This window comes from Zingiber officinale, chromosome 8A (assembly GCF_018446385.1).
Source record: "Zingiber officinale cultivar Zhangliang chromosome 8A, Zo_v1.1, whole genome shotgun sequence".
NCBI lineage: Eukaryota > Viridiplantae > Streptophyta > Magnoliopsida > Zingiberales > Zingiberaceae > Zingiber > Zingiber officinale.
The window spans coordinates 23,844,514-23,867,917 of record NC_056000.1 but is presented as its reverse complement, the minus strand read 5'-3'; the positions used below and the strand labels follow the sequence as shown (position 1 = coordinate 23,867,917).

Sequence of the window (23,404 nt, the reverse complement as noted above, 5' to 3'; positions counted from 1 at the left end):
TCCTGCTCGTTGCTGTGAACTACTTTTTAAAATGGGTGGAGGTTGAACCCCTGGCAAAGATAAGTGAGCAGATGATCATCAAGTTCATATGGCAGAAAATCCTCTGTCAGTTCGGCATCCCCTGTTGGCTCGTCTCAGATAAGGGGAGGCAGTTCGCGGGTCAGAAGCTCAGGAAGTGGTGCAAAGGCTATGGCATCCAGCAGGTCTTCACCTCAATCGCCTACCTCCAGAGCAACGGCCAAGCGGAGGTCACAAACTGAGAGATCCTCAAAGGCTTACGATCTCGGCTCGACCGCGCAAGAGGTAACTGGGTCGACGAGCTCTTAAGTGTCTTGTGGGCGCTTCGCACGACTCCAGAGGAGGCGACTGCGTAACACCATTCCAGCTAGTGTACGAAAGATAAGCGGTGGTTCCTGTAGAGGTTGGAGTAGAATCCGACCGGGTGCGACTTTACGACGAGGGAAATGGCGAGCGAAAGTTAATGGAGCTCGACTTGGTGGATGAAGCGCAAGATAAAGCGGCCCTTCGGCTAATGACTTATCGACAGTGGATGCGGTAGAACTACAACAGGAGGGTGATCTCGAAGTCCTTCCAGGTCGGTCATCTGGTGTGGAAGAAAATCAAGTCAGTCGACAACATCACCAAACTTGAGGCACCATGGGTGGGACCTTACAAGGTTGTACAGAAACTTCGCTCGAGGGCCTATTACTTGGAAGACAAAAACGGGAGATGACTCGAGCGGCCGTGGAGCGCAAATCATCTCCAATCCTATACGCCCGGGTGAGAGATGCATGCGCAAATATAAATGTATGTGTATATGCCTTCTGGATGCAGGGTCGACATGAATAAAAACCAAAACTTTTCCAGACTCTTGGGCCGACCAGGCCAAGTTAAAAGTCGAGCGGCGACTATAAGTCCATATCTCCATCAGCGGTCGAGCGGCGACCTTAGACCATTGTCTCCATCAACGGTCGAGCGGCGACCTTAGACCATTGTCTCCATCAACGGTCGAGCGGCGACCTTAAACCCCCGTCTCCATCAAGTGGTCGAGTGGCGACCTTAAACCCCTGTCTCCATCAATGGTCGAGCGGCAACCTTAAACCCCCATCTCCATCAACGGTCGAACGACAACCTTAAACCCTCGTCTCCATCAACAGTCGAATGGCGACCTTAAACCCCTGTCTCCATCAGCGATCGAGCGACGACCTTAAACCCCTGTCTCCATCAACAGTCGAGCGACGATCTTAAACCCCTATCACCATCAACGGTTGAGCGGCGACCTTAAACCCCTATCTCCATCAGCGGCCGAGCGGTGACCTAAAACCCCTGTCTCCATCAGCGGTCGAGCGATGACCTTAAACCCTTGTCTCCATCAATGATCGAGCGGCGACCTTAAACCCTTGTCTTCATCAACGGTCGAGCGACGACTTTAAACCCTTGTCTCGATAAGCGATTGAGCGTTGATTTTAAACTCAAGCCAGACGAAGAACAATATAGACTAAAAACGACCGACTGGGAACCCACACTACTCAAAATCTCCAAGTTTTCAAAATACGGTGTTCGATCGGAGGGTCATAAAGTCACACTTAAAGTGTAAACAACTCGCAGCTTCGCTCAGGTTTGCGCAACAACACATGAACAACTAAAATGCAAGTTAAACCGAAAAGATGTCAAATGGCAATGAGGGGGAGAACAGACAAAGATCATCGGACGAGCGATCATTCATTAACACTTGCATAAGAATTACAAACATGCATGAAGGGCAATACAAAAATCATTCGCTCAAGCAAGATTACTCAAGATAATCCAAAGCATCGTCAGACAGTGACTCAGTTAGTTTGTCCCGACTAATAACCTTGCTTGTCAGAGCGGTGGGGAGATACCGTCTTCCTTGAGTTGGCTAAGCGTCCCGTCGATCGCAAGGTCGAACAGACAAAGTGTCCGATCAGCGACCTTGTCATTGAAAGCATCCGAGCGGATGTAGGATCACTTTATAAGCTCAAACCTACTTGACTTGGCCTCCTGATAAGTCTCTAACATCGTTCGAGAAACATCCAACTCTGCCCTTAGTGCTGCCAGCTCCTCATCTTTTGCAGCAAGCTCAACTTTTGCAATAGTCTGCTCGGCTGACCGTCCATCTCGCTTTGCCTTCAGGGTAGCCTCAGCTTCCTTGAAGTTCTGGGCCAACACCCGAAACTCTTTATTTTTGATCTCCAGATCTTCAATAGCCCGGAGTTTCCTAGTGTTGGCCGAACAGATTTTGGATTCAAAGGTGCTGGCCTGTTTATTAAGTTAAGCTAATTGGGTGTCCTGCTCGGCATTTTTTCCCTTCTCTGCCTCCAGTTGGTTGGCACTCTTAGCCAGATCGGCTCTTAGTTGAGCCATCTTAGCATTCATCTGCTCCAGATGTGCCTAAGAAGCAGATGATTGGTCACTCGGCGCTCTCAGCTGCTTAACTTCCTGCTCCAAAAAAGCAAGCCTTTGACACATGACTAAGCTCTTTACCCAATACTGCAAGGAACCAGGAAATTATAAGAGTCGATCGGAGATAAATTAAGAACATACAAAAACTTACCCCAGTGGACATCTAGGTATGACTGCCGGCAAGCGCCCCCGGAGGTATGACCGTTGCACGAGCTCAGGTGTCAGCCCATATCTGTGCAAGCAGCCCCTGAATGATTATCTAGTGCTTGAGGGCTCGGGAGTCAGCACCTTCTGACTCACGCCATTCCTTAGTCGGAATATAGATAACCGCCGTTATATGGCGTCGGCCGCTCGGGGTTGATTGGGCTAAGGTCCCTCTACCAGACGGCTGAGACGTTGACGCCTACCGGATGCCAAACTTTTGAATCTTTGGCAGCATGAAAGCAACTGGCCGCGCGCAAATAGTTCCCTGTGGTAGATCAGATAAGGATGGTGTCCGATCAGATAATGTAGGGGGAATGGTCGTCGTGGTGGGAGCTGGCGTCGAGATTTCAATCCGCTCGACGGAAGGAAGACGCAGGCTAGTTCTAGTGGGGGTTTGTACCATGGACTATGGAGGAAGCGGATTGCGATGTAGTCTCCGCCTGGCACCTCTTGCGACTTATTAGTGGTTCCCTAGAAGAGGCCGAGTTCGACGCCCCTCAACCGGAATCATAGACAACCATGCGGAGGGAGGATTCGATGCACCAACCGCTCCATCGCTGGGCCTCAGCTGGCTATTCCTTTGCTCACTAGGGTTGGCGCTCCCTCGCTCTCTCCGAGCGGGTCTTCTTGTGAGCCAATCGATTGCAAACCGTGGCTCTCCAACTCAACCACGCCTCCAACATTAATCTCTAACGGCCGAGGAGTGAAAGAGCCGAGGAGTGAGGGGAATGTCGTGCAAGCAGAACAGAACGATGACCCCACCCAGCAGCCGAAAGGAGTTCAACATTAGTTGGTGGAGAGAAATACGGAAATATTTACAAATAGCATAAAACAAAGGATGGATCGAAAACCACAGACTGGAGGTAAATTGGTCCCTAAAAAATGTTACGAAATCGAGCGACGGTTCGCTCGGGCGGTTAAAGGCAGAGGGAAAACCAATTTGATAGTTAGGCGGAATTTCATATGTAGCCCTCAAACTCTCCGCATCGCCGGCGTCGAACCTAGACTCAATGGAGATGTACCAGAGTCCGTCCGCGACGACGAGAGGTTGAGATGAGTTTGCCATCGAGAGAACGAAAGAACAAGATCGAAGATGAACAATAAACGAACACTAAACCAAATTGATCGAAGAACCTTACAAGGAAGATCACACAAAATCGATCAACGAAGCTTACTGGGAGACCATCGGCGAAGAAGCGGAATGCTACAGCGGCAAAGCTTGAAGACGAAAGCACGAAGTGGAGAAGATGACGGCACACGCGAGGCTTATAAACCTCATGGCCGGTCACTCTCAACCGTCCGATCCAAGGTTTTAAAAACCTAAAAGAAGATCTGACCGTGGAATTCAAAAAGGCGCTAGTCACGTTAGCAGAGGATATCTGTCTGTCTTGTCAAGCGTGCGGCGACAGAAAGAGGGACACGCGGCATGCAGTTATCAGACAACATTTAATGAACTTAACTAAAAATGATGGTCGTGTGCTCGGTCATAATTGGCAAGGATTTGCACGAGCTTTGAGAAATATGGATGACATCGGCGACGATCGTGCTCGCTCAAAGAAGCACATTTGGAGAATTCTCAAAGTATTACCGCTCATCGTCCAGCTCTGCATAGAGAATGGGTTACCGAACCGATCGCCCATTTGTCATGGTTAGACAACGATCGAGCGGAGTTGGTTGATGCGCCGATCAGATACTAGGGACCGAACACTCCGATCGGACGTAGAAATCGCCGAGGAAGCCAGTTGTCCAGATAGTCGGACCTGTAGCCTTCTTCGACTAGACTTGAGGGGGAGACTTGTGATGCGGCGATAAGGGAGAGCCCACCTGTCACGGGTCAGTTGATACGGTGTCGATCAAAGTCAAGGCGATCAACACCGGGGCTTATGGAAAGAGCCTCGGCCAAAGGTAGTTGTCTGGTTATCCCAAGCGGATCACCCCGCCGGTCAGACAAATGACATGTTCTGGTCAGATGAAAGGACAAACCCGTAGCCGGTTGTTTCGGTCGGCAGGAAAATGAGCCGCTCGAACCGCCCGTCCGATACAAGGAATAACACTGTCGACAGGAAGACGAGCCGCTCAGATAGCCCGTCCGGCGCAAGGAATGACATTACACAAAAGGGGACTAGAAAACAAAAGAGAACACTCCATCTATCATTAAATATAAAGAAACTAAAACAAAAAAAAAAACACTCCATCTATCATTAATGCACGGAAGTTAAGACGAAAAAACCTTCCTCTGGGAATTAATATCATTAAATAAGGGTAAATGAACGATCATAAAGAACGATATAAAAGGGTACGCTAGGTATGAGGAAAGACAATATTTAGCAATTTATGGATTACTCATTCTCTCTTCCTAATTCTAACTTGAGCATCGAAGGGTCAATGTTAGGGATCCTTTCCCTAGTTTGGTTTTGTTTTACAAGATTGAGGTCTTCATCCTGTCAGTAGTCACCCTATCCCTGGCTTTCCAGCTCCCCTCATTCAGATAAGATCAAATTTAATTTAGTATATTATTTTTTAGATATCAAGTATGAATTTAATTATTAAGATGAGAATTTTAAATATTTAGGATTATTTTTTAAAAGAATAGAGAAATTAGGAGATATGATTGAAATTAATCATAAAATATTTTTAAAATTTATAGGAAAATTTTATAAAATAATAATTGAATTAATTATGTTATGTAAAGTGGAATGTTGAATTATGACTTAACATATGAATAAAAAATGAGAATTATAGAGATATATAAGAATATTAAGATGGATGTATAAATATATCTAGATTCACATGATAATATATGAAAATATTAAAAAGAAAATTATGGTGGTATCTATTGAGGGGAAATATCGATTATACTTAGATGACCAATGCATATAAAGGAGAAGAAGGAAGAAAAAAAATAGTTAACACTAATAATGAAATTTATTTAAATATAAAATAATTTTATAGTAGGAGAGGTCCTTCGGGGTGACTCACGGTTTAAAAGAATACATACAAAAAAGGATTGAGATAATTAACAGAATATTTCATATATGTTAAAAATTGACCTAGGGTTATTGACAACAACAGTATAGTATAAATTAACTTCGTCAGTCGAGCTATAGCTGATCTTGTTTAGTAAGATACGATTGGATTATTATCGTTGAATGGGATATGGAGCAAATATAAATAATAAAAAATAATCTTATCGTCAGTTTACTTGGGAGAGCGGAAACTAAAACTAAAGAAAAGTTTCCGTAGTGGAAAAGTTTCTGTCGTTTTACTTCATTAAAATTTTTAAATGGAAAAGAAACGCAATCTATCAACGGATGATTTTGAAGTCAAAATTGATCACCTCAAAATCGGATGAAAAAAATAACATATGTATCTCTTTTCATTTATAAAATTAGATCATTATATACTTAAAAAAATGACACAAGTACCCTTTTTAATTCATAAAATTATACTATATAAATAAAAAAATGATATATATATTATTTTTATTTATAAAATTACATTATATATATTCATCTTCCTCTATCAAAATAAACAAACACTTAAAAGAAGGAATTTCTTCTCCTTTCTCTTCTCTTTTCTTCCCCTTCCTTATCCGTGCTTTGGAGCATTAGTGTTTGAGTCGGATTGGGTTTAGCTCGATTGGAAGAGACCATTAACTTGTTGTTCTTGAAACCCTAACTCCCAAAGTATATATACGATGTCCCTTCCGCTCAAGAAACATTGACTGTAGCTGCGCTCTTCAATCTGATCTCCCCCACCCTTCGGAAACCCTAGGATCGTTCTCGTCTGACCTCAAGTAGTAAGTCAAAAAGTTCCTTTTCTCTGTTTGCTTGGTTTATGGATATCTGCATCTTGTTGGGCTGGCTCGCTAAGCGTTCTGAGTTTGTGTTATCGGATTCACTATTCTTGTATCAAACTTCTGGTGATTACAAATCCGCGGAAACATGAGTTTCACCAGGTTTTGCCATGAGATCCATGCTTTATTTTGCTTGGAGATCAGGAACGATCTTTCCGGGTTCCTATCCTTGTGCGTGGCATTCAAGGGGGTATTGTTACCGTGGACAGAGAAAAAAGGAAGAACTTTTAAACATCGGCGATGAAAAATTCCATCTTCGGCATCGTGATGGGGTTTGTGGAGATGAACAAGGTTCCTCCTCTGGGGATGCCGAAGCAAAAATGTATTCCGAGGAAAATAAGTTTGAAAAAGTGGGTTTGGGGGTAGACAATGAAGATATACAGGATTTTGTGCGCCTTCCTGAAGAGACCTTTATTGATTTCTCACCTGGTGGCACACTCAAGGAAGATGATGACAATGATGATGGTCAGAGTCAGCAGTATGCTCATTCCAATCGCCGGAAGAAATCCGTGGAGGAGATAAAACATGAAGCTGATAGAGTATTTGAAATACTACAACAGGATGGACCGGGCTTCAGTGTCTCATCAGCCCTAGATCAGCTGCAACTGAAAGTATCCAATTCTTTGATCAGAGAAGTCCTTCTCCGTATTCTCGTGATGCTTAACAATGCCAACAGTTTGCGGTGTGCAAAGTTGGCTTATAAGTTCTTTGTTTGGTCAGGTCAGCAGGCAGGCCATAAGCACAATTCCAATAGCTATAATCTTATAATGAAAGTATTTTCAGAGGCTAAGGAGTTGAAAGCAATGTGCAGACTAGCAGATGAGATGACAGATAAGGGCTTGCCAATCACTGCATGCACGTTTAACATATTAATTTGCTCTTGTGGAGAGGCTGGGATGGCCAGGACTGTGGTTGAAAGGTTCATAAAATCCAAAAATTTCAACTACCGACCTTTCAAACATTCCTTCAATGCAATTCTTTATTCTCTTCTTACCATGAATCAGTATAGGTTGGTGGAGTGGGTTCATCAAAAGATGCTGCTGGACGGGTACTCTCCTGATGTTTTAACCTTTAATGTCGTTTTGCGAGCTAAATACATGTTAGGTAAGTTGGATCAATTCCACAGATTGCTTGATGATATGGGGAAAAATGGGTTTGCTCCTGACCTCCACACATATAATCTCATGCTCCATGTGCTCGGGAGAAGTAACAAACCACTTTCTGCACTCGAACTTTTGAACTATATGGATGAAATTGGTTGCAATCCTAGTGTCCTTCATTTTACCACTCTGATCGATGGGCTTAGTCGTGCTGGGAACATTGAAGCCTGCAGGTACTTTTATGATGAGATGGTTAAGAAGGGGTGTGATCCAGATGTAGTTTGTTATACCGTCATGATAACGAGCTATGTAATAGCAGGAGAGTTTGATAAGGGATATGAAATATTCCAAGATATGTTAGCCAGAGGGCAACTACCAAATGTTTATACGTACAATGCCATTATCCGTGGGCTTTGCATCACAGGCAAGTTTGATGAAGCTTGCACAATGGTGAAGGATATGAATAGAAGCGGTTGCACTCCGAACTTCTCAGTGTATAGCAGTTTAGTTGGAAGATTAAGAAACTCTGGGAAGGTTTCTCAAGCAAATGATGTAATCAAATATATGATAGAAAGTGGTCACTATCTTCATTTAACAAACCGATTCAAGGGCTATAAAAGATGCTAGTAAACAGTTATGCGGATATTCATTTACAATCTGTTGATACCACTATTTTAATGCTGCGGTGTCTGCAGTACAAAAGCAAAGGAGTTCATTCATATATGTTTGTTTTCATGCTTGAAGAAATAATAGAAAGGAGTTCAACCTTACTATAACAAAGTTTATTTGCCTTCAGAATGTTAAAGTCTCTTGTATCAGCTCATTGTACAAGCCATACACTTGCAGCCAGAAGCCATGTACTAAAGTTTGAAAGCTATTATTATCAAGGAGCAAAGTGTTGGTACGTTGATCTCGATCTCAATATCATAAATTAACATGAATAATTAGACAATAGCGTTGGTATTAGTTTGCAATTGTCTAATCATAACTATCTGGTAAAATGAGCAACAAATATGCTGCATGCTCATTCAAAATCAACTTGATAATTAAACCTTAATGGCCACATATCACTTCCCAGACACTCATGTCTAGGCTTCATAGCAACTTGGCCATTAATTGTTGGCCATGATAGAGCAGTTGAGGAAGATAAGTATTGTGAGTGTGCATCACTTGCTTATACTCATGTCTAGGCTTCCCTATTAAGCATGATCAGTATTTGAAAGTGCACGTGTAATCATTGAATTCTATGTCTTGCTTACAGTCAGAGAAATTTTGTATTCTCTTCTCTCCACTTGTTTCTATCTTTTTTGCTTTTATATTTTCTATCTCTTTAAAAAGTCACAATCTGAGCAAGACCTAATTGCATTAAGTGCTTTGACCTAAACGAGTATTATGCAAATTATACATTGAAATTCCAACATAGATTTATTGAGTTCTTCAACATAATAAGTACAACAGGTTTAAGTATGACCCAGTGTCAAATAAACTCTAATTTTTAAATTTAAAAGATGATCTCTCATAATTTCACTATAGTGATAGTTGAAATTTCATAACTAGGAATTTTCACTGATGGAGTATCCCAAAGCTTAAAAGATGTCTATGGATGTGCTTAAAGGTTGTGAAAACTAAGACACTTTCTCAAAAATGGAGTGTGTTTGGAGGTTGCAAGAGACCAAGATACTTACAAAGAGGAGTATTTTCTTATTGGAAAGGGTTCTTTTTATTTATACTTTTATGGAGATACAAACATAAAGATATCTTTTGTATAAAGTGTGAATAGTAAATATAAGCTTAGTTTCTTTCCTTCACTGAAGATTTAAATTGAAACACAATAAATTGTTCTTATCTTTTTTTATATATTTATATAATCTCATTATAAGGGAAAGATTTACAATAGAATTTACGTTATTCCAAGGTTTGAATATAATCATGTGATTTGAAGGTCATTTAATGTTCAAACAAGTAAAATTGTTTGCCATTAGCAGGATCAGCAAGCTGACTTTGAATGGCCCAAGCCAATTTCCAAGAAGGATGAAGCATCACATGGAAGCACTAGAATCTCACAGCAAGTTTGTCCCCCCTCTCTGGTCAATTTTTCACCATGAATGCTTTTGGCTCATGCTTATCCAATTCAAGGAGAGGGGTTTTGTGGTGGTTCCACCAACGCATCCCTTTCCCACAAACTGCCCTACAAATTGGTCAAGCATTTGAAAAGCTGCTTCCCCTTGAGAGTGCTCACACATGCTTCTCTGACTCATTTCTTATCTCATGTTATGTATTAGTAGATGATAAATTTATCAGTAGATTTCTTGGCTATCCTATCCAAGTGGATTCACCTATACACTTTCTAAAATCCCTTGAAGAACTTTCAATCATCCTTCTTGATGAACTTTAATGTTTAGATCCACTAGATAAACTTGTTGACACTGTGGTTTGACATTTTATTAGTTAACTTTAATAATCATTTTATTAATTATGTGATCTTTATTGCTAATTTTTATTTTTTTTACTTCTTTTTTTAGGTTAAAGTCTTCAAGCTCTATATTTGACCAGTTTTGTGAAAAGTTTTTGAGAAGAGAGTTATTATGGGTTGACTAATCTTATAGGTTTATAGGTAGAAATTTTAAAGCATAAAAAAAATTAAATTTCTTTTGTTTCTGCCTCATTTTTTTTATTGTATTTATTATTCTATTTTGCTTTATTTCTTTTTTTTTTATTGTGTTATTCACCTATGTTTCTTAGTGCCTCATGCCGTCTCATATAAACGGTATTTTAGTACATGAACTTTTGTTAATGCAGGGTTTTAGGAAAGGGCCTGTTTTTACTATTCGAATTCGTAACCATCAAATAGTGCGGTAATAATTTTATTGTTACGAGAAGGCTCTCCTTCTCACACGATCTCATATAAATATCTTTTTATATAGTTTTATAAGACATACAATCATTATATATTAACATAAAACTATCAAACATTTCAGTTAACTTGGTTAAAAATTATAATTGAGTAGCATGAGTTAAATGGAATCCAATTGGTAGAACCTCCAAGAGCATGATGGATGCCCTCTCGAGTTCCAGTTTGGATATTCTGTCCTTAAATTTTTCTGTTCTCGTGTCCCTTATCGATCGGACAGATCAGATTACATCTCAAGGTATCATGGTATCTTTAAGATGTGTGTAGTATCCTCGTGATATGCAAGACATTCTTGACATGTAATCTAATTCATCCGATCGATAAGAGGACACGGTGATAAAAATATTTAGGAACAGAGAATCCGAACTTCTCGAGTTGATACAGAGTATAAAATATTTAGTAGAGTGTCTGACTTTTCTTATATAAAGGATGATTATATTAGGATAAAATATTATTCATAATTTACTTATCTATCTTACAAGGTGATGATGATAATAATATCAACTTTTGCTATATCACTTTTGAAAAACATTTCTTCTCTCTTACCAAATCAGTGCGACATAGAGGTTTAAACTCTCCCCGGGACAAAAATTCACATTAGGATCACATCTTCAGAGATGCCTAAAGAATTTACTTTTGCAAAAGCAAATTGGTATCAGAATCCATTTGAATTTGGCTTATGATTGATTTGGTTAGGGAGATTTTGAAATGGGAAAATATAATTTAAAAAAAAAGGGCTGTAGGGCATAGATAGGGATGTAAACGAGCCGAATCGAGTCGAATAGTATTAAGCTCAAGCTCAGCTCGTTTAAGTTATATTTAGGCTTGAGCTTGGCTCAGACTCGAATCGAACTTTTATCATAAGGCTCGAGCTCGTCTTGTTTTAGAATTACCAAGTTCACGAACAGCTCGAACTCGGCTCGTTATTAGATCGATTATTATAATTAACAAGTCTAACTCGTTAAGCAAGCTTGAGTTTATTTTCGGACTCTTTTTAGAACTCGTTTTTTGGCTCGTTTTAGAGTTTGTTTTGCAGGCTTGTTAAGCGAACTCAAAAACTCATTTGAATAAATATTCAACAACCCAAACAACTAAAATAATATAAACTCAATACATCATTCAACATCCCAAACTACTACATTAAACTTCCAAACTCAACATATCATTGAACATATTTGCGAGCCTTTTAATCGAGTCGAGCTCGAGCCCAAGTTCATGAGCCTATAAACAAACATGTTCTCGAGCCCTTTAAACGAGCCGAGCTCGAGCCCTTTAAACGAGCTCAATCTCGAGCCTATAAAATAACATGTTCGGGAGCCCACGAGCTGAATATCCTTGAGTTCAAGCTCGGCTCGATAAGATAAACGAACGATCTTTTTACCGAATCGAGTTCCGAATAGTTCGCGAATCGTTTGGTTCATTTACATCCCTATAATTAATTCGATAGCTCAAGAAAAATTATTATATATAATTTCTATTTACAAATTAAGAGGAGTAAAGATCCTCTAGTCCGTAAAATACGGATCAAGGTCCTGATTCAATATATTGATAGGTGTATTCAATGGCCCCCATCTATTTAAATGGCCTCCACCTACTAAATAGGTGGGGACTATTAAATCCCGTCTATCACTATCCTTCGTCCAGGAGCGGACCAAGGTAGGCGGGACCAGAAGATCCTGCCAGAATTAAGAGCGATGATTTTTAAGATCAAAAACGATATTTTATTTTATTTTAAGATTTTATAAAAAAAAACACTCACCTTACTGTTTATTCATGGACCGCGTAAATGTTGAGTTTTGTGTTTAATTTAAAGTATTTTTCTTGATTTTAGTTGTTATGGTAATGCATATGTGAATGCATTTAGTCCCACATTGGTAAACTAAGAAGGTTGGAAGACCTTATATATGGATCCCTTCCATCCTTGCTTAGCAAAGTTAAAGGGACCTACACGCATGCGCGGGCCGAGCCCAAATCAGGTGGTTTCGGGGGGTTCGAGCCGGAAATCCATAAACCGGGCGCAACGCGCGCAGGGGGGGTGCAAATCCCCAGCTCGTGGGCCTTACGCTTGCAGGCGGCCTAGTTTGTTTTTGCCAGTCCTTAGTTTGGTTTGGTTCTGTCCCGCGTGAACCACCTACGCACTTGGCGAGGCGGGTGAGGAAGTGATGCACTTCGAACCAGCGCTTTGGTTCGCTGGCGAAGCAGTATATCCCGCGCGTGAGGAAGCGACGCACTTCGAATCGGCGCACACTTTGGTTCCCTGGCGAAGCAGTGCTTCAGGGTGAATAAATACACTACCTCTATTCGTAGTTCAAACACTCTCAAGCAGTCTGCTTTCTCTCCTTCCCTCTCTGTGTATGTGTGCACTATCTTCTTCTTTTCCGAGAGTTTTTCCTTGTCCTGAGGCTTGGTTTCCGCGATCTGAGGTTGAGTCCGAGTGCGACGTTCGTCTTGAAGTGCACCTACGAATGACGCCAGTGGTTGTCGGATCTTGGGAGAATTTTGCCGGAGAGCCTCTGCACCGTGGACAGCAATAAATTCTCTAAAGACAGTCGGCACGCCGACGCTTCAATAGGAAGATACCAATTTCTGAATCTTACTCTTTTATTTACCTGTTTATTGCATGCTTGCTATTTTGGTGCAATTTACTACTGTTTAGTACTCTCCTAGCAACAACAATTTTAGAGAATTTATTGTAAGCATCAATAGACATGATGAATGATAGGGTAACGGGGTCTGATGAGGCTAGCGCTAGACCTGAGAAATTTTTCAGGCAAAACTTCAGACGTTGGCAATAACGGATGAAATTTTGGCTTACTACGCTAGGGCTATTCTCTGTTATAGAAACAGATCCTCGTCCTTCACCTGATGAAGAGGAACCTGCCTATAGTGCTGCTTTACAGAGGTTTAAGCAAAGAGATTATCTCTGCCATGAGAGGATCTTGTCCGCCCTCTCAGACGCACTATTTGATGTATACTATTCAACGGCTTCGGCTAAAGAACTGTGGAAATCTTTGGATAAAAAATACAACTCCGAAGATTCTGGTTTAGAAAAGTATACTGTGGCAAAATTCCTGAACTTCAAAATGGTTGAAGGCAAATCTGTGGTTGAGCAGACACATGAATTCCAAGTTCAAATTCATGGTCTTGCTGAAGGAGATATGCCATTATCCAAAAAATTTCAGGTCTTGTCTATCATCGAAAAATTACCTCCGAGTTGGGAAGATTTTGGCATGACTCTTAAATATAGGAGAGGTAAAATCTCTCTAGAAGATTTAATGATTGCCTTAAATATCGAAGAAGAACATCGGAAGCAACATCCAGATGATGATAAAAGAATGCCTATGGATTTTATTCCAAAGGCAAACGTAGTAGTCTCATCTGATAAGAAAAAAAATTCAAAAATCAGAAAATGAAGAACAAGATGAAACCCAAACCAAAGGTTCAAAAGAAAAATGGAACCAAGCCGTGCTGGGCATGTGAACAAGTTGGACATTATGCCAAATTCTGCCCTAAGCAAGAGGACAAGAAGAAAAACCAGAGCAATATGTCCAACACCAAGGCACAAGCAAATGTTGTGACTGCTAGTGACGGCACCAGCGATAGGTTTGTTACCTTCAAACCCGAACTAAACTTGATCTATCAACCTAATGAATGGTTAGTTGATACAGGTGCTAATGTGTACTGTTGTGCTGATCGCTCTGCCTTCCTTACTTATCAGGTAATTGAAGGCACTTCCGTGACTATGGGGAACCATTCTGCAGCTAGGGTGTTTGGGATAGGACAAGTTGACCTGAGGTTCACCTCTGGAAAAGTCCTGTCACTGCATGAGGTGCATCATGTTTTAGCGGTCCATCGGAATTTGATTAGCGGGTCAAAGTTAGTCCACGCTAGTTATGAGTTGAACTTTAAATGTAATAAAGTTGTAATATTACATTTAGGAACATTTATTGGAAAAGGTTACATTAATGAAGGTTTATTTAAACACAATATAGAAAATACTACTTTAAATAAATCTACTGATATTGGTTGTTCATATAACATTGAGTCTTATGATATATGACATGACAGATTAGGATATGTCAATTTTAATACCGTAAAAAGGATGATGAATCTAGACATGATTCCTAAGCATGCTATAAATGATAAGAAAAAATGTGAAGTTTGTGTGCAATATAAACAACCCCGTAAACCTTTCAAATCAGTTGATAGAAATTCTGATATTTTAGAATTGATTCATACTGACTGTTGTGAGTTTAACGGTGTAATAACGTGAGATCATAAACGGTATTTCATTGTCTTCATTAATGATCACTCTCGTTATTGTTATGTTTATTTGCTAAAAACTAAGGATGGAGATTTAGATAAATTTATGATTTTTAAATCTAAAGCTGAGAATCAAACAAATAAATCTATTAAGAGGTTAAGGTCTGATAGGGGTGGAGAGTTTACCTCGAACCTGTTTCAAAAATTTTGTCAAGATGCAGGTATAATTCACGAGGTAACTGCTCCATATAGTCCTCAATCCAACGGTATAGCAGAATGAAAAAATCGAACCCTTGAAGATATGATTAATTCCATGTTAGGCAGTTCTGGGTTACCCAACTTCATGTGGGGGGAGGCTCTATATACTGCATGTCATGTGTTAAATAGAGTTCCTATGAGGTCTAGGGATAAAAACTCATATGAGCTTTGGAAAGGTCGGAGGACAAGTTTGAAATACCTTAAAGTGTGGGGGGTGCCTTGCAAAGGTACTGTACCTGAACACAGAAGGAAAAAACTTGGTCCAAAGACTGTAGATGGTATCTTCTTGGGTTATGCTGAAAATAGTATTGCATATAGGTTTCTGATTATTAAATCTGAAAATTTTGGAATAGATGCAAATACTATTGTAGAACTTCGCGATGCTATATTTTTTGAGGATATATTTCCTATGAAGACGAGAACACCTCAGTCTATATCTGGTATTCCTACTAGAGATAATCCTGCTGTCGTAGAGGTTCCATTATTCGTAGTAGGTACACCTTCCTCAAATCACTCTAGACTAGATGAATCTAGTGAGTATACAGAACCGAGAAGGAGCAAGAGGCAACATGTGTCTACGGATTTAGGCCAGGATTTTATCACCTATAATATAGAAGGTGACCCTGTGACATATAAAGATGCTATGGCTTCTCCTGAAGCTAAACACTGGAAAGAGGCCATTAAAAGTGAAATGGACTCTATTATCTCTAATGTCACTTGGGAGTTGGTAGATTTACCTCCTGGGTGTACCACTATAGGATGTAAATGAGTGTTTAAGAGAAAACTAAAACCTGATGGGTCAGTAGATAAATTCAAAGCCCGCCTAGTTGCTAAGGGATTCAAACAGAAAGAAGGGATTGACTATTTTGACACTTATTTTCCTGTTACCAGAATTACTACAATCCGAGTGTTAATAGCATTGACATCCATATATCATCTTAAGGTCCATCAAATAGATGTCAAAACGACATTCCTTAATAGAGATCTTGAAGAAGATATATATATGGATTAGCCTGAGGGACATGTAGTATCTGGAAATGAGAATAAAGTCTGTAGGTTAGTCAAATCTCTTTATGGTTTGAAGCAAGCCCCAAAACAGTGGCACGAAAAATTTGATAGAGCTATGCTATCGTTTGGCTTTGAAATGAATGACTCTGATAAATGTGTGTATGCTAAAATGAAAGGTGATAATTGTATTATCTTATGTTTATATGTAGATGATAATCTACTTTTTGGTTATAACCTTTCTATTATTAATGAGACTAAGACCCTCTTAAGTGGTAAGTTTGATATGAAGGATATGAGTTGTGCTGACATGATTTTAGGGCTGAAGTTGACTCGTTCAACTGATGGAATAGCAATTTCTCAGTCACTCTATGTTGAGAGAGTATTAGAGAAATATGGCTAAAACCAAGTTAAATCTGTCGTCACACCCTATGATCCTTCAAAAACTCTCCACAAGAATAAGAGTGGTGTGACAGTGTCTTAATTAAGATACTCACAAATCATAGGTAGTCTAATGTATTTAGCAAATTATTCTAGACCTGATATTTCTTTTGCTATAACGAAATTGAGCAGGTTTACCAGCTGTCCAGATAGAACGCATTGGGATGCATTAGACAGAGTACTCAGATACCTAAAAGATACTATATCCTTGGGCTTGTGGTATGAGAGATTCCCTGTAGTCCTGGAGGAATATAATGATGCTAGTTGGATAGCTGACATTGCTGAGTGTAAAGACGTTACTGGTTATGTCTTTACACTTGGAGGCGGTGCAGTTGCTTGGAGGTCTGTTAAACAGACGATTATAACCCGTTCTACATCTGAGGCAGAATTGTGTGCTTTAGATACCACAGTAACTGAAGCTGATTGGCTTAAGGGTCTTCTTTCTTAAATTCCCTTGATGATGAAGCCAATACCTTCTATTTCAGTACACTGTGATAATCAAACAACAATAGCTCAGATTAGAAGCTCAAAGTATAACAAGAAACAGAAGAGACATGTACGAATAAGATTAAGTCTATTCGTGAGCTAGTGTCTCTTGGAGTGGTGTCATTGGACTTTGTAAGTTCAAAAGACAATATTGCTGATCCACTCACTAAAGGACTTGATTCTGAGAAAATCAAGAGATCCAGTAAGGGAATGGGACTGAGGCCTATCCTGGTTTCACCTATAGCGGCAACCCAACCTATCTGATTGGAGATCCCAAGAAGTAGGTTCAATGTGGTATAAACAAGTTATAAGGGTGAACCGTACACATCAAATTGATTGAGATGTAATCTCATAGTCTCTTCCTTGGATAAATGCTTGACTGCTAGTAAGGATGAGCTTAGGAGCTCTTAATGAGTTCAAGGTCTTAATGACAGGATGCTCGCAGTACATCCTTGGAGAACTCACCTATGTAATTGTAACTATGTGGCCGCAGTGTGTGTGTGTGGGGGGGGGGGGGTCTAGGCAACTCTCCTTAGCACTTATGAAATAAGATTCGGTGGCATGACCGTAATGCACTAACCCAGAAGGATTCAATCGTCGCTCGTGATAAGTTGTTACCAATTGATTTTCACATATAAAAGGTTTAAATTCAAGACTGAGTTCGCTTCAAACCTATGTGAATAAGATTGGTGTACTTAGATGAAAATTCAAACCGGAAGGTATTTTCACTAAAAACTCATTGCAACCAAGTCTCAGGACAAGTCTCTGTTTTTCGACCAAAATAATTTGAATTAGTGGTCTGCTTTCATTGCAACCGGAAGGTATTTTCACTAAACACTCTCAAGCAGCCTGCTTTCTCTCCTTCCCTCTCTGTGTATGCGTGCACTGTCTTCTTCTTTTCTGAGAGTTTTTCCTTGTCCTGAGGCTTGGTTTCCGCGATCTGAGGTTGAGTCCGAGTGCGACGTTTGTCTTGGAGTGCACCTACGGACGACGCGAGTGGTTGTCGGATCTTGGGAGAATTTTGTCGGAGAGCCTTTGCACCGTGAGCGGCAATAAATTCTCTAAAGACAGTCGGCACGCCGACGCTTCAACCGGAAGATATCAATTCTCTGAATCCTACTCTTTTATTTACCTGTTTATTGCATGCTTGCTATTTTGGTGCAATTTACTACTGTTTAGTACTCTCCTAGCAACAACAGTAAAAACCTATCCTCGGAGGGGAACAATAACTGAAAATGGTTGCTAACACCCCGTAAGTTGAGGAGCAAAAGGAGGAATCCAGCAAGGGAGGGACTCATGTCTGATTAACTAATTAGTGAGGTAATAGCTTACCAAGGTGATAATCAGTAGTTGATCCGAGAAGATGATCAACCATATTGAGATTGAGACATGACCCAGACTCCTACGAAAAATAGGACTGGAAAATTTTCTACAATAGGTGAAAGTCTGACAAAGTAATGTCACATGAATGTGAACTTCTTCTCTCGGAGAGGAAGTAATTACTTAAATATCTTTTACAATATAATTATCTTGTCATCTAATCTGATTAATTTAAAATTTAGATGAAAAATAATAATGAGAATCATACGGTACAGAATAATTGAATAATTTTATTTGATTTTTTTAACAGTTGGTATTAAGATATAACTATGCCAATTAATTATGACTGAGCTAATTCTACTGAAGTTTTTTTTTATTGGCAGTGATATTCTTAGATAATTCCAATGAAAAAAATATTCCTCCGTTAGTTAATTCATCCCGATGCTTCCTCGAGCAATAATATACGATTTTTCGTTCGTGTGAAATTAAAAATTAAAATGAGACGTCCATGAATGACTGAAATCACACTGATGCCATATGGAGTACGACAAATGGTGGTGGGGACGTATACAAAAGCGGGTGAACGATGTGGACTTCGTCGTCGTCCGTGACCGCTAGGGAAGCTGGCTGGCAACGGGGCACGAATTCCGAAGCGTTTCTTCCCCACCGCGTTTGCCCTGCAAAAGCTGAGCCACGCACGATTGCCAGCCCATTGCACTGCTGCCACACCTCCTCTCTGCATCGGATCCGGTCTCACGTTGTGGTGTGGTGGCCGCACCGCCGCTTCCCTGTACCGGTCTTTCCGGATCGCGCCTTCGTAGAAGAAGAAGTAAAAACAGTGGCTTTTCTTCTTCTTGCCTTGTCGGAGTTAATCGGTTTTCTGCTTTTCTTTGCCTGACCTTTATGGCTTAGCTGGCCTCTGCCGTCGTTTCCTACTGCGCGTCACAATTTCAATTCTTTCATCCACCCTTGGACGTTTGCAGACGGCGAACAGTTGGAAAGAAAGAGTGAGGGACACGGAGAGGGAAAGGTAGGGATTTGTGAGGGCTCCGTTGCGATCTTAATTACGCCTCTCAGAAAGAAGAGGATACCTAGGTCGGCTATCGCCACTCGCCCTAAAGAAGCAAATTTTGGAATCTTTAAATCGCCATCTCTTTTCTCCTCGGTTCTGTTTGTACCCTTCTTGCCTGCTCTCTTGTTTTAAAGAGGGCAGATAGAAGGGTAGGTTTTGATAAAGGTGAGATTTTTATTGTTCTTTTGGGATCCTGGACGAGGACGAAATGAGTTTAAACCCGGCTTTTCTCCATCCCTCTCAGTTTGTCGAGCTAGATTCGATCCATTAAAACGTGAAGATTTCGACTTTGGTGGTGTTCTTGTTAGATTTCTTTTTTCCCCCTTTCCATCTCCTTTTCCCAGTTCATATATGGATGGGAGAGATGCCATGGCGATGTCCGGCGCGGGCTCATACTACGTAGCTCACAGAGGAATCCCTGGCTTTATCGCCGGCTCGCAGTCTGGATTGCACCTGACAGCACAGCCCGGGGTCCGTTCCATACCGAACCTTGGCACCGGTCTGGCCGTCCCTCCTTCCGGCATTGGTTCATTGGCGTTTCAGGTGGAGTCCCCACATGCGCTCTCGTCCCACGGAGGCGATGTACTTGGTGAAGGTGTGAACCAGACGGAGCCCGTGAAGAGAAAGAGAGGACGTCCTAGAAAGTATGGGCCAAATGGAAGTGTAGCTTTAGCGCTCTCCCCTATTTCCTCCTCTGCCCCCGCTGGCTCCGTGATCGGGTCGGCTTCAGATTCTGGCGCTCCTACGCAGAAGCGGGGGAGGGGGCGGCCGCCGGGCACCGGGAGGAAGCAACTGCTAGCATCACTTGGTGGGTTAAAGATCTAAACTTGGCCTTCCTCTTTGAAGTCTGAAGCCTATACAACAATGAATTATATGTATTAAGATCTAAACTTGTTGTACCACTAAATAGTTTTTTTTATGGAATAGTATATAAAATACAGGTTGCAAATTGAGAACACGAGTGTGTTTATTTAATTGGTATAAGAACTGTCAACACTAATATCTTAATGGTCTAAAATATGAAAGTCACGTTTGTCACCTCTATGCATTTGTCACATATATGTCGATGTATTCTTTGCTGAGTTCATTCTTGTGGGACATCTTTTTCTTATCTACAATGTAGTAGTTAAATTCTTAAATTTGATTGCAACAGGAGAATGGGTTACTGGTTCAGCTGGAATGGGTTTTACTCCACATATCATAACGATCGCAGTTGGTGAGGTATGCCATTTTTTTTCTCTTTATTCAAAAGATTGAGGATAAGTAATTAGGCCTATTCTGATGCTGTAAAGTTATCATACTAATAGCTGAGTCGTTCTTTTGGAGAGCTCATCCTTTTGAGATTCAAAAACTAGCATTGAATTACAGTCCTTTGTTCACAGGTTATTCTTATTCGTTGAATTTATTCGAATCATATCAAACATGATGGGTTCTTTGTTTAACCAACAAGTCTTGTGGCATATCATATTTGTGCGCCTAGTAGATTCTTCTGTGCTTCTTTTTCCTTCTTGGGCCGATAGTATCTAATACATACATGATATCCACTATGCAGGATGTTGCCACAAAGATAATGTCATTCTCACAGCAGGGACCAAGGGCTGTTTGCATCCTTTCAGCAAATGGTGTTGTCTCTACTGTGACCCTTCGGCAATCTGCAAATTCGGGTGGCACAGTCACTTATGAGGTTCAGAACCTACCCTATTCTTCTTACAGGATTTTTGGTTACCATATTTGACATATCTTTTTCCTTTTTTTTTTGTTGATAAGAAGTATTCTAATATTTATTTTTGGTTGAAAGTAGAAATGGTCAAATTTCTAGGGAAAATCCTACCAGCACAATGAAGGTGTGTTTTGATAATTTGATTTCAAGACATCTGACATATCACCTATATTATTAACACCACCTTCATATGGTACTTGACACAATGCTCGGCTATAAGCTGATATTTTCCTCCCTTCACATAACCTAGGGACAGATCTGGGGTGAGCGTAATTATCTTTTGCTACAATTGGCAATGCTCGAATGACTTCTTGTCGGAACAGCACAATCGCTTTGTGCTACTAAAGGATGGTAGAGTTGATGTAATATCCACTTTGTAATAGAAGATTTTTGTTTCTCCATTTGAGAAGCTTTCTCTTGAACCGGTCTCATTCATCAATTATATTAATTAATTAATTCTGTTAACAAACTAATGCCGGCCATAGGAAGTTATGGAAGTTGGTACAAATCTATTAACATGCTAAAGAAAGAGGATCACTTTTTCTTTGAATTTACCATGTGTTGAAGTTTAGTACTAAAGAACTGGATAAAATCTATCATACCAAATTTCATAATGATTTGTCATCACAAATTATCATTTCAAACCTGAGGATATATCATTTAGTTCTCATTTTTACTTTAGTTAACAACCATGATTGATTGCCAATCTGTTGATATCTTACGAAATTGCTTTTGTTATTTTTTTTTTTAAAATTGTCTTTCTATTCTGCATATTCATGAGTTTCCACTACCCCAATCAGACGATTTGATATTTGCATTTTACTGAGATTTTTTTCTTCATAAGAAATATCTTGTGTGTTTAAACTCGGACAGGGCCAATTTGAAATTCTTGGTTTATCTGGTTCATACATGATAACCAACAACGGTGATTCGCGGAGCAGAACTGGAGGATTGAGCATCTCGCTTTCTAGCCCCGACGGTCGGGTAATTGGTGGTGGGGTAGCAGGAGTGCTCAAAGCTGCCACCCCCGTACAGGTTTTTCTTGAGTTCTTGAATAGTATAATCCATAAATATAAGTGGTTTGTTCATGTGCATTTTTTTCGTACTGGTTTGTTCACGTTTCTGTCCAGTTGGTCCATGACATTGTTAGATCTGCTTCAAGTGTATCAAACAATTAAATTGCACAGAGAAAAATCATTTCTGTTGATGTATACTTTTCCACTCCACAGGTAATTGTAGGAAGCTTCATTTACACAGGATCTAAAGCGAAGAACAAAGCAAAAGCTAGCAATGAAACAAATCCTGAAGCTGAGCTTCAGCCCGAGGACGAGCAAGCTACACCGTTGGCTGCTCTTCCCAATCCAAACCTTACGTCTCCAATCATAGGTGGGTGGCCTGGATCGAGGCAATTCGATCTAAGGAATGCTCACATTGATATCGACTTGACACGAGGGTAGATTATGGTAACTGTCGCGCCTAAACCTTGTTCATATCAGTTACCAAATTAACTAGTTGTAAACTGGCAAAGAGACCTGCAGGCTGTAGTGGTCGTGTATTTCTGTTTAAATGTGTTGTTGTGTTCGTTCGTTTCTTAGGCTTTATAAACTCTGTTGAAAGATGACTTCGCAATCAAGCTTAGTGTCTTCTCTGTGATTACTGTTGTTTACTATGAATGGTGAAGCTAATGAGGACCCACACGAGGGTGGTGGGACCGAAGCCAGGAGTGAGTGAAGGATTGATTGCTCGTCACCGGACGCTGCAAAAGCCTGGGACACGCCCACTTGCCTGCCCAGTCCCATTCGTTTTCATGGTCCGTTCGTTTCTGATCGGACGGTTCGGGAGCTCCCCGTCGCATTCTAGCTGTTCTGTCAGCTGGTCTGTCGAGCCAGGGTAGGATTTTTATTTTTTTAATTTTTTTCCTTCGGTACGCACCCGCACGCTACTCTCGTTTTCAACCCGTAGTGGAGTGGCGAATATTTGCGGGTCCTTGTGGGCCCGACCGTTTGACCCGTGGGTGGCGGTGCGGAGTAAGTCAGGTAGTGGTTTCGAAAAAGGATTGCTCTTGCAGCCGCACCGTCTGACTTGGGCGAGGGTCTCACGGTCACGGGTGGGGGGCTCACGCGCTGTCTCGCGTGGTCCCTGACTCGCGGCCGCATGCGTCTCCCTGAGCACGCGATCGTAGTCTTCCATTCTCACGGGAATGGGTATCGGAGCGTCAAGGTCGTCTCGCATATCGGTTTCCCAGCACTGGTTCGCATAGAAATGAGGTCAGAGAGAGTAGCACTATGCGCGGGGCCCACGACGCGGGTCTACAGTTGTCCACCTAGGAATGATGAGTTTGCGG

The 23,404-nt window shown here is 40.9% G+C and overlaps 2 protein-coding genes across 5 annotated transcripts; both read left to right on the top strand.

Annotated features, from left to right (window-relative positions):
- Positions 1–6,177: 6,177 nt before the first annotated feature.
- LOC122007998 (pentatricopeptide repeat-containing protein At1g55630-like) lies at positions 6,178–10,060 on the top strand. 3 transcript variants are annotated; one of them, XM_042563559.1, is made up of 3 exons: positions 6,178–7,532; positions 7,611–8,485; positions 9,570–10,060. In XM_042563559.1, the coding sequence occupies exons 1-2, from the start codon at positions 6,595–6,597 to the stop codon at positions 8,209–8,211; spliced, it is 1,539 nt and encodes a 512-aa protein (XP_042419493.1). In that variant the 5' UTR covers positions 6,178–6,594; the 3' UTR covers positions 8,212–8,485; positions 9,570–10,060. The 3 variants fall into 3 exon arrangements, with proteins under 3 accessions (XP_042419493.1, XP_042419491.1, XP_042419492.1); XM_042563557.1 differs by having other exon boundaries at positions 6,179–8,485; XM_042563558.1 differs by having other exon boundaries at positions 6,179–8,485; positions 9,567–10,060.
- Positions 10,061–18,855: 8,795 nt separating this feature from the next.
- Positions 18,856–22,693, top strand: LOC122007997 (AT-hook motif nuclear-localized protein 9-like). Of its 2 annotated transcripts, XM_042563556.1 has the most exons (6): positions 18,856–19,505; positions 19,585–20,148; positions 20,494–20,561; positions 20,893–21,024; positions 21,934–22,095; positions 22,290–22,693. In XM_042563556.1, exons 2-6 carry the CDS (start codon positions 19,692–19,694, stop codon positions 22,515–22,517), a joined length of 1,047 nt encoding a protein of 348 aa, XP_042419490.1. In that variant the 5' UTR covers positions 18,856–19,505; positions 19,585–19,691; the 3' UTR covers positions 22,518–22,693. The 2 variants fall into 2 exon arrangements, with proteins under 2 accessions (XP_042419490.1, XP_042419489.1); XM_042563555.1 differs by having other exon boundaries at positions 18,856–20,148.
- The last annotated feature ends 711 nt before the right edge of the window (positions 22,694–23,404 follow it).